This window comes from Mytilus californianus, unplaced genomic scaffold, assembly GCF_021869535.1.
Source record: "Mytilus californianus isolate M0D057914Y unplaced genomic scaffold, xbMytCali1.0.p SCAF_15, whole genome shotgun sequence".
Classification (NCBI taxonomy): Eukaryota; Metazoa; Mollusca; class Bivalvia; order Mytilida; family Mytilidae; genus Mytilus; species Mytilus californianus.
This window is the reverse complement of record NW_026262637.1, coordinates 30,607,810-30,622,430: the sequence shown is the minus strand read 5'-3', so window position 1 is coordinate 30,622,430 and position 14,621 is coordinate 30,607,810. Positions and strand designations below refer to the sequence as shown.

Sequence of the window (14,621 nt, the reverse complement as noted above, 5' to 3'; positions counted from 1 at the left end):
TACACAGAACTTTTAAACAACTTGACAAGTCCACAATATCTGTTATTTCAACATAAATCAAAACAAAACATTCTTAATTTTCAGCTTAACTTGTAAAACGTATATTAAGCAGACGATAATTACAATATCATGTTTTAACATCGATGAAACATTTTTAGTTATGATTCATTGGTCAATTCCATGTTAAGTTTCAAATTGAAATATCAGTGTATGATGAATGTCTAAATTTTTTGTGCACCTCTGCTAGTCTTCCATTCAATTCTTTTTTATTGCTGCTTGTCCTAAATAATCATGAACGTAGTTGCCTGTAGACTTCTTTACTTATCCTTCTGTTTTTTTGTATTCCTCCTATTTGTCAAAATGCATCACTCTCTTCCCCTTTCACATACTAATCATTTTATGATAATGAAGCAGATAATTTTAGAACTGTTTGAAGCAATTGAAGATCAAAAATCAAGTAGACCCATAGTTACAACAAACCAATCAAACACACCCATACTTACAGCTATATCATATTTCTCATCTCTCTGTTTAAGGTACACATATTTTAAGATGGTGCATATAAATATAGTGGTATAAGCAAAAACTATCACAACTGCAAAATGTGTGTGCATATGAAGTCTATGTTATTTCATTTACCATAAAATGTATTAATAATCATTTCTGTATTAAATTCAGAACTGGCAAATTAAAAAAGTGAATATGTTAAGATGTATTATGTGACACTTTTCACAATGTGTAAACATTTGAAATGTATGTATGTTTGATGAACAAATGATGATTTATTTATTTTACCTTAGAATTAAGTGCCTTGAGAAGAGGGAATACTTCTAAGTAAGTCTGTAGAGATGTCTTCAGGTCATTATAGGCATCTTTATCCTTCAGTTTACTGGGTAAAGCCAGACATTCATCCCAGTATCCTTCCACCTAAAACATACAATTTTTATTTGACATCATAGCAGGCCTGTAGCCAGGATGTCTCTGAGGAGGGATATTAGAAGTCATGATGCTATAAATTTAATAGTCAAACTTCAATCTGAAGCTCAACTTTAAGTCTTTTATTGTATTTTTTGTTTTCATGGGGGTTAGAACGAAACCCCATGGCTACATTGTGCACAATGAAACAATTTTCCTAATAATTAATTTAATTTTAGTTTAAAAACCTTGTTTAAAAACCTTTGAGTAAAACTGTATAGTAGCGCCTTCATATTAGCAGCTTCAAGAAAATACTAATTCATATTAAAACTAAGTAAAACTAATAAACTTCATACTATATTCTTACCTCAATATGAGCAGCTTCCAGATCCACATCAGCCCATAATGTATCTTTAAACCTATTGTCAAATCTAATGAACTTCTGAAACAGTCCATATAACTGGTTCAACAGATGTAATTCTTCTCCTGTCTTATCAAGTTCAATAAAAGGTTTACATATAATACCAAATAGTTTAGACACAGAGTCCAGAGTCTTTCTCTTCAGGTCAAATAATACATAACTCTGTTGGAAGAAATCAAGACGAGAAACAGCCTCTGATGGGGGTATTCCTGGAACCATCGGACCTTGTCCATCAAAGTCATTTCTGAACCGTAACACTTCTACATTGAAAGACTGAAAATAAATAATTAAAATATTTCATAAATAAGAATCAAAGCAATTTTTGGGTATATTCAATGAGACAGTTACTAGACAACAACCAAAAATAAAACTAAAGGTTATTATTAATCTTCAACTACAGACAAGGGTCCATACAATATGAACATACTAAATCGCCACAAGGCTAGACATGTTGTGAATAAAACCATAACTGCTACTCTCCAATAATGCTAGGAATATTATTTTCAATTACATGTTTCAATATTCAATTTATTTGATAATGCTTATGAAAGTTTCACTGTAAAATAGTTATTTTCATGTCCAAGATCTTACACGGCTGCCTTATAACAAATTGAGAAATGTGAACGACAATAAAATCAGAAACATAAATACCTTCAAATCGGTTTCAATAAAAAAGAAAAAAAAATGCTACAACATAAAGCAAACATCAATCAATGTACTCAGTACAGCAACTTATAACAAGTCTTCAATAATGAAAGAAGACATTTATGTTCCGAGTCCTTATTATGATGCAGGATATATTGAATTTACCTTGACTTGTTTATCCAGTTCTTGTTCAAATGTTCCTCTCTTCTCTATCAACAATTTATGTCGTACTTCCTCTGCTAATTCCATCAATTCTTGCCACTTGTCCCGTAACTGATCTACCTCCTCAACCTCATTACGAGGTAACCTCAGCTCAAATTCTCTGTAATAATAGTTAGTACTATGTACTCTTTTGAAGTAAATTTTTAGAACTTGAGCAAAAGTCCAGAGAAATTCGGTCTCTACATATGTGTTCTCTCCAGTAAAACAATAAGAAAACCTTCAGAATTTAATCTGGGAAAATCAAGTGAGACATTGTTAATCTGAAACCTTCAGAAAAAAACAGTTAAATATCCCAAAACTAATAGTATGACTGACCAATACAGTGATTAATAACTCTAATAGTAAACTTTTATGTAAGTACACAGTTATTTAGATGTTAAAGGATACACAAATTGTAACTTACCTTAGTTTGGCATACATAGTTTCTATAGGCAAATAAATTCCATCTATTTTGTTTTCCATATCTCTGAGTTCTTCCAGTAAATGTAAGGCACTATTTAATTGGTCCAGTGTAATCACATCTAACTCTAGTCTATTACGTACATTAGACCTGTACAATACAGCACTATCTAGTTTTTTCTTGGCTTCTTCATGTAAAACAGAAGCAAAATGACTCTTCCATTGCATGGCAAATCCATGTAAGGCATCTTTAATGGGGTCTGTTTTCAGACAAATAGGACCAACAGGAAGGATTTCAGGTATAGCGAGAACCTTCTTTTCTATGTACAGGTATCTCTCTACCTCTCTTTTAATGGCAAACATGCCAGGGTCTGATTGCATGAACTCCTTGAAGTTGCCATGTAAATCATCTTTCCAGAGAAAATCATAGTAACTAAAGTGGAAGATATGTTTGTTGATCACTGGTTCTACATCTGTAAAGAAATAAATTCTTATATGATCTATAATTATATTAGGATTTCTTAGTTTAATTGAAATTAAATTTAATGAATTAAATTAAATGATTATTCTATTTAATCATTTACCTCAATTTTAATGAAATTAGGTGAAACTTAAGTAATAAATTGAACTTCTTCTATGAGATGTGTCATGTGTGTCAAAAATTGATTTAATTCTGGTTCTTTTACCTACCTTCTACATATATGTGTTAGCTGTGTCAACATTTGATTTAATTCTGGTTCCTTTTAACAACATTCTACCATATGTGTGATCTGTGTAAACATTTTATTTATTTCTAACTCCTTTTACTTACCATGTACTATATGTGTGAGCTGTGTCAACATTTGATTTACTTCTGCATCTGAAGTAATTCTGTCATGGAAGTCATAAACTCTGTCTTTCTCTACCCAAGTTACATCTATAATAGAATATTAAAATTATCAATGTGTACCTTTTTAAGAATTTATAAATGGCATTATGTGTATTATAATACACAGATGTTATTCTTCCGGTTTACATATAATATATGGGCACCTGTTTATTGTTGATGATCAAGAGGAGACTTGCAAATGTCAAATTTTTTTTAAAGAAGATGTGATAGGACTGCAAATGAGACAACTTTCCATAAAGATTTATTCTACACATCTTCATACCTACAGGTGAACCACCTTTACCTCTTTTCAGTAACTATGAGAATTCTTCCAGTGGTGTGTGACAATCATGGTTATAATACAAACAGAATGTTGATGTCTGGTTTAAGTGACAAGCTTCATTATAATAGGTTACCTCTACATGATTCTACTACAGCTGAGGCCACATCATTAATGGCTGTCTGTGCAGTGTCTAGTGTTGGTTGTACTGCTATTACTGGAATATTAAAACCAACTTCTATCTCAAACCTGAAAAGACAAGTGTTTTAAAATTCTGTTTTATTAAGGCAAAATTACCTGTTACACAGCAAAATGTTGGAATTATAATTGATAGAAAGCTGTTTCATTGTTGCTGATGTGTAGTAATTTATAGCACATGATATTGAAAGTAGCATTAATTTACTAAAACAGACATTGTCAACCATTGATAGCACAGATTTTTTTTATACATATGTCATTGTTTATAATGTTATCTTGGTCATCTATATCAAAAGGCACAAAACATCAGTCCGGAACTTGAAAAACATGGTGAGTTCAAAACACATGTCAGAGGGCTGTCAATCATAAACTTTGGTTTAGGATTATTTTTAGAGCGACAATACCATGCAATACAAAAAAGCTACTATATGTTACAATAACTTACATTAATTCCACTGCTACAAAAATAATGTACTTACTGCAGATAGGTTAGATCATTTGTTTTCTCTGTAGTCCAGGTCATATTGGATAATGCTGACATACTGGTATTCGGTCTTTCTGTCATAGCAGATGACACCCTGCTCATAGCAGAAGCTGCTCTACTGGTACGACGAGGACTAGTATTCGGTGAGTATGTAGGATTAGACAATACACTGGCAGCTCTTAGTTCTTCTTCTGAACAACTTGTAGAATCCACTAAAGCTGACAGAGATCTCTTAGTGGCAGTGAGTACAGCTTCATACACTTGCTCTTTGTAAAAGGCTTAAATATATAGCAAATTAAAATTATTGCTTAATGATATCTATGGGTCTTAACAGAAACTGCGTTTATTTGATTGATTTTGAAAATAATTACGATGTCAAAGTAAAAGTTTGAGTTACATGACTTTAATGACCTTCATTTTTTTTTATTTATTATGAAAAACAAGCATGGGTATACACAAATAATTCTATGAAGGAATATATTATCATAAAAGAAATGAAACAAATCAATTTGTACAATTCTAAAAGACAATCAAATTGACAAACCTGTACATATATATAGTCTGCTTTACTAAGCTATTCCATGGTCAAAAAAATTATGTCATCAATAAATTACATGTTAAGCCTGTAACCTATCAATAATATTACAACATACATATAAGATTAGAAATGTATTTCTCTTCCTCTGCAGCTCTCTGTCTTTCTTTCATGGCTTCACTGTCATCTACCATTAATGCTAGTTTCTTTGCCTTTGGGTTATGATGTTCCAACTACAAGGGAGATAAATCAGATTGATTTACAGTAACAACTTATTTTTTAACAGTACCACTTATTGTATATTTAAATATGATACATTTGATAAGTCATATTTTTGCACTATGTAGCAGCTGTCTAAGTAGATTAAAAATTCTGTAACTGACTTTAAAACATGCAAATGAAATTGATAAATTAATTTCAGCTGATAACAATCTATGTAAATAAATATTGCTGTTATGAGGACAGAACAACCATATCAATATTTTTACTTGGATAAAAAAAATATCTAGTTTTTTCTCCAATATAACGTCCCATAAAGTCAGTTATGATGAAAGAAGAATGTATTATTTCATTTTATCTTATACAATGCAGAAATTACTTTTCAACACTATATTTATCTTAAATCAAAGAAAAAAAAACAGTACATATCACCATGCAACTGTATAAAATGTTAAAAATATGAATATTCTAAAATATTATAAAAGAAATTGTCTAATCTACAATGATTCAATACAGTATACCCATTAAGACACCAGTGGACACATAGAAATGTCTCACCTGCAAAATTTGATTTAATGCTATAATATTGTATAGATATTAGTAATCTAATGTTGACACCAGGTACAATTTTTGAAATTTAATATTTTAAATCAGAAAATTTCTATCTAGAATGTTAATCATTATTTCTATGCCCAAGTTTAAACTATTTAGTAAAGTCTTAAAAATTTGTATGAAATAAGTATGTTTCAGTAGAAAATGTTATTTTATTTGACTTTCAGTTTTAAGCCCAGACTAATTTTGACACTCACATGTGCATGACATTGACTTTCCTTCAAAATGAACAGCTACACAGAAAACAAAGAAATATGTTACAGAATATAAGGTTTGTTAAAAAAAAAATAATCTGTGATGTGAGCAATTAATTTTGACATAGATCTGTCCTTTGCTAATGAAACAGATTTTAACGTGAAATCTTGAAAATTTTATGTCATGTGAACCATACAAAGATAACTAAACTAAGAAAAATTCCAGATTTTTTTTTTGGTAATATCATAATTTAATTTTCCTCTTGTTTGGTCCTATTCTTAGTGCAGGGTCCTGAAATATGAATATCATGTAAAGTCTCTTAAACTTTTTCATAAAAGGATCGATCAGGGTTATTTTTAAGGGGGGTCCCAAACATAGTTTTGATTGAGACTATGTCCAGGATTTTATCAGAGCCATTTACTTTGTATTCATTTATTGACAAATTGTTAGTAACTAAAAAGAGGCGTTACAGGTACAGAGAAGTATATATACACTAACTGATGATATATTTGACTAAAACTGTGTATATATGTGATATATTTCAGTAAAAATGATCCCACCATTTCTGACAAGGTCTTATGTGCTACACTATGACGTTTCTGAAGCTTGGCTTTATCTGATACATTTTTCATGGAAATAAAGCCTTTTGAAGCTGAATATATGTATTCCTGTAAAATGTAAAATTTTGTGTTAACGCTGGTAACTGAAATTAGACATGTGCTTTAATGTAAATGCAACAAAATATTGGACAAAGGAGTATATTTTATGCTATGAATGGGTGTTATATATCAACAAAAACTTGTGGAAACAATACTACAGGAAAAAGTGCTGATTCCTACCTTTCTAGTAGCCAGTAGATTAGCCACAGCCAGTAAACCATTCATTACTCTCTGTACCAGCTTCTGTAGTTCTTCCACTTTCTCTTGTACTCTGTCTAACATTACATCTCTAAACTCATGTGGTGGCTATAACAAATAAAACATCCAATGATCATTTATTGTATCATTATTCAAATATGATATGAAGTCCTGTTCCTTGAAATTATTGTAGACCTAATATTCTGTACAAATTATCTCTTGTAACCAAATGAAGAAACAATTTTTAACTTCAGTTCTTGAGTTGTTTTTTTTTCTTCTCCTACAAGATGATGTCTAAATAATAGATCTTAAGAGATAGACAATAATAGAAAATAATAACTTTTAACAATTCCAAATATATAGTTCAAATATTAGTTAAAATCAAGATATCTAAAAGAAGTAATAAAATTTTACCGAAAGCCAAGATATCTTAAGGAATAATAGAATCTCAACAAGTGCATTTGTGAAAAAGGCTGGTCCACAAAATTTGCAATTATTTATAGAAAAAGCCCTAATTCAATAGAAATATTATTGACAGTAGCCATTCAGACCTTAATATCAAAGTCAAGTTAAAAATAAGATAGACTTACCCATGGTCTGGTGATAGCTTCCTCATAATCAAACAGATAGAAATTCTTGATAGCTTCTAGTGATCCAGCAACATCATTCTCCATTATGTCCTGAACTTTTGTACTTCTCTCCTTCAATCGGTTTGTAGCAGAATGGATCTGATGTAAAAATGCATCTGAAAATAGATAACAATACAGAAATTTAAACATAAGTGTATGTATTCAGTCTTTTGTAAACATATTTAATACTTATGACACATTCTATGAGAAAATTCCTAGTATTGAAAACATTGAATGGTAACACAACTGATGCACTAGCTGTTCTTTTCGATAATATATGTCCCTTATAAAATTATTTCGACTACAAGATACTATAAAAAAAAAGTGTAAGAGTAATTCCAAAATATGCACAACACTAACATGATGCAATGTTATCTCCTGTTATGAACTAGTCAGGATATCAGAAAAGTTCAAATTCATCAGTAACTAATTATGATAATATTTTTTTATTTAGAAATTTTTATACATTCAGTTTGTAAAATATATGTCCAAAGAATAAAGGTAAATTTACCTATATTCATGCTATTCCACGCTAGAGTTGTCAGTCCAGGTTGTAACTGCTCCTCTACATACTTAGTATGTGGAGTGAATAAATTCTGGAGAGATTCAGGAATACACTTGCATGTTTCCTTGTATTCATGTAAAACTAGTTCTAAATGACTTTTGTAACTTTTGAAGCGTGACTCTTGCTGCATAATGGCAGTAGCTGAGTCTGGAATCTGAATACCTAGTCTTGTTAACCATTTAGCCTCATGGATCAGCTCCAGTACTCTGAAAAATATTTAATAATCAAATCTATTAATAGCTTATAACATACTGGGATACACAGACTTATTCTTTTATAAATCTTCAACATATACATTTTTCAGGTGAAAATACAAGAATTTTTTTTTTTTAGACAATTCAAGATTTATTCTGTTACAATGTTGGCTACATGGTAGATAACTTATGCAGAGATCCTGGAATACACTTGCAAATTTGATTGTGTTAACAAAAGACAAACTTCTAAATGACTCTTGTAACTTTTGAAGTACAACTTACTATAGAAAACCCCTGTTATTATTGGCAAGGATTTTTCTTTTCTCATGTACTTTTACCTACCTTTCATCAGTATTAACAAGGATTTCTCCTGTGTTTGGATGATTTATAAACAATGTAGCCCTAAGTCCTGCCTTGGCATGTTCAATTCTGTTCTTCCACTGAGCAAACCATAAACTTTCAAATGTCACTAAAGCAGTTGCAAGTCTGTTGTATATTTTGACTATTCTACTAAAGTCTCCTAATTGATTGATTGCTCTGTTATCACGGAACACTTTCATTGGATCCTCAATTCTCTTCAAAAGTTGACGGGACCAGTGGATAGCTCCAGCTGCTGGTGGAGCATTCCTTACCATCTGTGGACTTTCCTGAACAAAATTATAATAAATCATAAGTTCAGTAATTTATTTACTATGGGTAATTTCAGTATTTTAAAAATTAGAGTGATGTCATTTTTTCTACAGAGTGAATAAATAGTGGAGATATTCTAAAAATGGTTCAGATGCTTATAATAAATTTATTTCTTTCACTCCATCATTGTAACCTATACTGCATAAGTTAACATGATATAATAGGTTCTTATTTTTTGTTTATGTTTTTTTTTCCAATCATATTGTGCATATATTGTTGTTGTAAAATGATGCCCTTTATGGGTTCTTGATTAGAATAATAAAATTCTTATTCTTATTCTATAAGTATATAAACTTTACCTTGTGTGTTTCATAAATTCTTTGAACCTCCTCCAGATCAGTTTCATACCAGTTAAATATCTCTACAAACTTCTCTGCTATAGTGGTTCTTATCCCAGGCCTACCCTGTACTGGTCCAAATCTGAAAAAAAAAACATTGGTAATAGGCTTATGAAACTAAATCTGCAATTTTTAAATCATTAGTAAATCATGTGTTTCTGGAATTACTGTCAATAGATATATATAAAAACTTGTACAGAATTATTGGAAGGGTCCAATTAAGGAATAACAGTAATGAAGTTGAAGAGTTGTCTTCGTCAATTGGCAATTTGACTGCATCAAATCTTAAACTACAGTACTGTTCTTCCTAGTTAAATGCATTACAAAAAGAAATAGTACATTAGAGCTTGTAAAAATATATATATTTTAAGATAAATAAAATTCAAAGAATCTTCATGAATGATTTTAGAGCATAAACATCATGGCAAAACATGCCATCATACAAATGAAAAATTAACAAACTGATGGTGATTTTGTTACTTGTAGGATTCAGATTTGGATAATATCTCATTTAAATGGTGTTTTTGAGGTAGGCATTGTTTTATTTTCTATTATGTTGTATTAATGAAACATTTGTGGATTCTGAAAATTCAATATGGCAGCTTTACATGTCAATTGTAGATTTAACAGTAAATTCTAGCCATGAAAAAAAACTCTTGTTACATCAAGATTGCATTAGAATGTTACATCATGCTTTTCTTCTTGTTAACAACACCTGACAATGTTTTATTCTGTCGCTTTAAAGCTGTATTTTTTTCAAGAAATAACTTATAAAATTAACTCTGATAACCTTACCTTGTAATAATATCAAGTCCTTGTTGTGTTTTCATTTTTCTCATGAAGATAACATTAAGGTATGCTGAGAGTAATTTTTCTTGTTCCTGAACTATCTCAGCAAAGTTATTGTAGTACATATCAAATCTATCTCTATCCTGTAAAAGTAAAAGAAATATATATATAAAAAATTAATTCTTCCTAAAACAGGTCAAAATCTTCAAAACAGGTCCTAGTTTTGTAATATATCAATTTTTTTTAATTGTTATTGTCAATCAGTTTGTTAACTATTAACTGGCAGGATTTAATTGAGAAAATATATATTATTTGTCATTGTTATATATCTACAATGGAAGGTTGTTGAAAAAACGGTACAGTTCATTTTTAACTATGGGACAGAAGCTGATTTTATGGATTTAATGCAAAGAGATGTCTTTACTTAAATATTTAAAGATTTAGTCATTTAAATTGGAGGAATATTTCCACACAATAAAATATCCATCTTTTTTCTAAAGCCATGAAATCGAATCAAAGAAATGGTCCAATTGTATACAATTACCAATAAATGTCCTTAAAATGTATTAAAAAGTTCCTAAAACATTTTCGTTTTTTTAATATAATGTTAAATACTTTTAAAATGTTGAAAATGAGTTCAACAAAAAGTACCATGAAAACTTTTTTTTCAGTTCAAAGATATATAACTAGAAAACAAATATCATAAAACAAGAATTCAAAAGAAAATAGAACAAGAAACAATACAAAAGTTTAAATCAACAGTCAACTGACATAAAAAATATAAAGAATACAAAAACTCTTGAATTCAAAGTAATATATTACAAGGAACAGACTTAAAATATTCCTGTTTGCCATATCAAATATCTTCACTTAGATGTAAGAGTTCCTTGGTTGTGTAAATATTTTTCCTTAAATTTTTTGAAAAACTTAATGCAAAAAAAAAATGTCTGGTTGGTAGTTTTTTTAATTTCAATTCAGTAAGCAAACATACAAAGTTCTAGATTTGTTCCTCTTACAAGCTTAGATTTCAAGAGAAAATCCATAAACATTCTGTAAAATATTACTCTGAATTCTGTATAAAAACAATAAATCAATCGATACCGAATGTTCCTCTATTTCCTCCTGGTCATCACCATAGTTATTACTCTGTCGTCTTTTCTTAAAGAACTTAGTGATACTGTCACCATAGAAATGCTACCAAAAAGCACCCATTAAATAAATGTTGCTTCTTTAAGATAAAAAATAATTTCTTTTTTTCTTCATGTGTTTTACCTTTAAAGTTCAAGATTTATCTGAAATGTCGGTCTTAAAAATTAAAGATAAAGATATCTCAAATGAAGCCATGTTTTAATCTTTATTGTAAAAATTTCAAGGAATCCATGTTCCTTTTCAGTAAACAAACCTCCCTACATGTTCTCACCTTTGATTCTACATCTAACATGGTTTTGGTGGTTACATTATCTGACATAGCTTTAGTCATCTGATCAAGATGATCTAAAATAACTGCTGAAACGCCAGGACCATCATCCTCCTCATCCTCTGGGTAATATTTCCCTAAAAAAAGAATATCTCAATTAGTTTTTATAACAAGATAAAATGCAGTTCATTTTGGTTAAAACAGCTAAAAACTTAATCCTTCAAGTTTCAAGTTCTCATTTTGTCCGAAAACTCCTACAGTCATTATTGTTGGTATTTGGTCCACTTACTCTTTTCTTTAATGGTTGCCACAATAAGACCAGATCACTTACATTTCTTCATGTTACATGTTACTGCAGATAACAATATCAATATTTGTATTTCAATACTTATATAATGTTAACAGTATCAGAAGCCACAATAGACTAATAAAAAATAACCAACAATCAATTCAAGGCATATTCCATTGATATCTGTCTAGAAGTTTGAAAGAAGATTTTGAAAATTTATAAAAAGGACAACAGATTTAAAGAAAAAGGAATAGCTAACACTGTGCCATAAGTAGGCACATATCAGAATAGTCAATAATGGAGTATTCCACAAGAAACAGCAATAAGTTCACATACTTAATACAGCCAACTGTTCTTCATTAAGTCCTTGATTGTTATCTTTATCTTTAGAATCAAACACTTCATCATTCCTCGCTGTTATTCCTTCTTCTTTCCTTTCATCTGTCTTTGATCCTTCAGAGTTAGGGGTATCTTCATCCTCAGCTATGGTCCCTAGACTCCTCTCAGGTGAGTTCTCTGCATTCATTGCTTCTTCTTGTTCTGCAGCTTCTCTCTCTGAAATCAATCATTAAATAATTTTTTCTATCTAATATTTTATTTTAAAGTTTCTAACACCATATACTACATTCCCCTTGTAAACAAAGCTTTTTTAAATCTTCTTTTTATTTCAATTTACTGTAAAACAGTTCAAATCAAAATACTAACTTCACCAAGAAAAAAAATATGCAGGTAAATGTTACCAATGTTTATAATCATCTTTTTTTCATAAATTACTTACAAAGAAAAGAACAAGTGTGAATATAAGGAATATTCTTATTTCGTGAAATTGTAAATTGATGAAGTTTCACTTTTCATTTTATATAACTTTTTCAGTGGGAAAAATGTTAATGTTATCCAATATTTTGTTTTAATTAGATTTGTCATATATTTTTGAATACAACTTATGCATGAATAATAAAAAAAATATAAGATCATTCTCATGTATAAATGTTCCACTTATATGAGATTGTCAATTAAAGATGATAAAAGCAACATAAAAATTACCATGATCAAAAATATATATGTTCACATTACATTTCTTTGACTCAATACATCAGTTTTCAATTATTGTGATTTCTGTATCATCTGGTTTTAAAGAGAGACAACCAATTATCAGAGAATGTCATAAAATAAATGCAGAAAAAATATCAAACCTAATGCCTTTCTGGCTTCTTGTTGTCGCTTTCTATACTTGTATTCTTCTTTCTCTGTTTCATCTTCAAATACAAAATCATCTTTCCTCAGTCTAGGCATACCAGCTGTCAAAGTAACCATCCTGGAAAAATAACAAGGTCTCAAAACTTTTTAAAAATTAATAAAAACTTAATAAAACAATATAAATTTTATGTAAGTGTACATTATCTATAAGAATAGGAAATAGCAACTGTGTACAAAATGTGACATGTCAAGGTTTTGAATATTAAATTTTCATGAAGCAGAGGATGAATTTCAAGGGAAAGTTTAAGCAGATTACAAAACAAAAGAAGTTCTTTTTTATATTCATACAAATGTCATGCAATCTGCCTCCCCTTGTGTCAGATTTGAAAACTTTATATCCGCCAATTTGTATTAATATAGAGGAGAGCTATCAATTTTTAAACATACTTCATCTGATTTTGAGAACTGAATATAAACTTACTTTAATATTGTACATAGAAATTGTGTTGTTGATATTGATGTTATTTCATGAACATAAAATGAATCTATGCATACCTTGCTAATTGCATGAATTTTATGTTAGTGACATCAATCAGATGTGTTATGTATGCACTGATTCCATGTAAAAACTTACTTGTGCAGAAATAGCGTGTTGATGACACTAATCAGACATTTCATGAGTGCAAATTGTTCCATGTGTAACTTACTTGACCAAGCTATTGTGCTGAGGAAACATGTTAACATCAATCAGATCTTTTATGTGTGAATATCATTCAATGCATTATTTACTTAACAGACAGGGTATTGATGACATCTATCAAATTTTTAATCTATGCAAATGATTTCATGTATAGCTTACTTGTTGTACTGAGAGAGTTATCAGCTGTTTTATGGATGCAAATGATTTCTTGCATAACTTACTTCTTGTACTGAGACAGTGTATTGATGACATCTATCAGCTGGTTTATGTATGCAAATGTTTTCCTACATAACTTACTTGTTGTACTGAGAGAGGGTATTGATGACGTCTATCAGCTGTTTAATCCGTGTACAGAAAGAGTCCATATGTGACATTACAGCATCATCATCAGCTATTGACACGCCATGACCTTGGGTATCCAGAGCAGATATTCCTTTCTTTGGTGATACCATTAAACTACTTCCACGGGATTTATCACTAGTGCCTGGTTTTGATCTGAAAAAAATTCATAATGAAAAGTATAAAATGAAATTCAATCAATGAATAATTTTCTTTATCCTGAAAGAGTGAAAATGTTTTGTTTGAATTTTTATTCTTGTGCACTTGTCATAAACATACTATTTTTCTACTAGGCTCAAAACTTCACCCTCAAATTGAGGTTGATACAAGGAAATTTTGTTTGCTTTATAAGATTGTATTAAAAAGGAAGCATATATCTTAAACCTTTTTATGTGTTGATTGTATATGCATAAGATCAAACGTGTTGTATAATATTTAATAAATCCTTGCAGCAGTGCAAGTATCCATCCAGCTGGAAAATTTCAAATGTTATAGCCTTATTTAAAAAGGGGGATAGTTCATTACCTTCCAATTATAGACCTATATCACTCATTAGTTGCATAGGCAAAGTCATGGAACGTGTTATATATAAATATGTTTACAACCACTTACAAAGAAATAAGT

General features: G+C 29.9%; 1 protein-coding gene across 13 annotated transcripts in view; it reads right to left on the bottom strand.

The window, feature by feature from the left end:
- The window catches only part of LOC127725852 (uncharacterized), a 112,307-nt gene that overhangs the window by 87,808 nt on the left and 9,878 nt on the right, over positions 1–14,621 (bottom strand). For 10 of the 13 annotated variants that reach the window (XR_007993233.1, XM_052233162.1, XM_052233163.1 and 7 more), the window contains 19 exons: positions 13,956–14,153; positions 12,955–13,076; positions 12,098–12,316; positions 11,476–11,609; positions 10,062–10,198; positions 9,228–9,348; positions 8,581–8,885; positions 7,991–8,250; positions 7,441–7,595; positions 6,833–6,958; positions 5,086–5,200; positions 4,428–4,710; positions 3,887–3,999; positions 3,414–3,518; positions 2,607–3,075; positions 2,147–2,303; positions 1,283–1,609; positions 796–927; positions 504–527 (listed from right to left, as the gene is read on the bottom strand). Coding sequence is in view for 12 of the 13 variants with exons in the window: in XM_052233162.1 (XP_052089122.1) it covers positions 504–527; positions 796–927; positions 1,283–1,609; positions 2,147–2,303; positions 2,607–3,075; positions 3,414–3,518; positions 3,887–3,999; positions 4,428–4,710; positions 5,086–5,200; positions 6,833–6,958; positions 7,441–7,595; positions 7,991–8,250; positions 8,581–8,885; positions 9,228–9,348; positions 10,062–10,198; positions 11,476–11,609; positions 12,098–12,316; positions 12,955–13,076; positions 13,956–14,153 (3,502 nt within the window). In the remaining variant the exon portion in view is untranslated. Of the gene's footprint in view, positions 1–503; positions 528–795; positions 928–1,282; positions 1,610–2,146; positions 2,304–2,606; positions 3,076–3,413; positions 3,519–3,886; positions 4,000–4,427; positions 4,711–5,085; positions 5,201–6,832; positions 6,959–7,440; positions 7,596–7,990; positions 8,251–8,580; positions 8,886–9,227; positions 9,349–10,061; positions 10,199–11,475; positions 11,610–12,097; positions 12,317–12,954; positions 13,077–13,817; positions 13,829–13,955; positions 14,154–14,621 lie in introns of those variants that run through there. The other 3 variants (XM_052233173.1, XM_052233172.1, XM_052233171.1) reach the window with 2 other exon arrangements.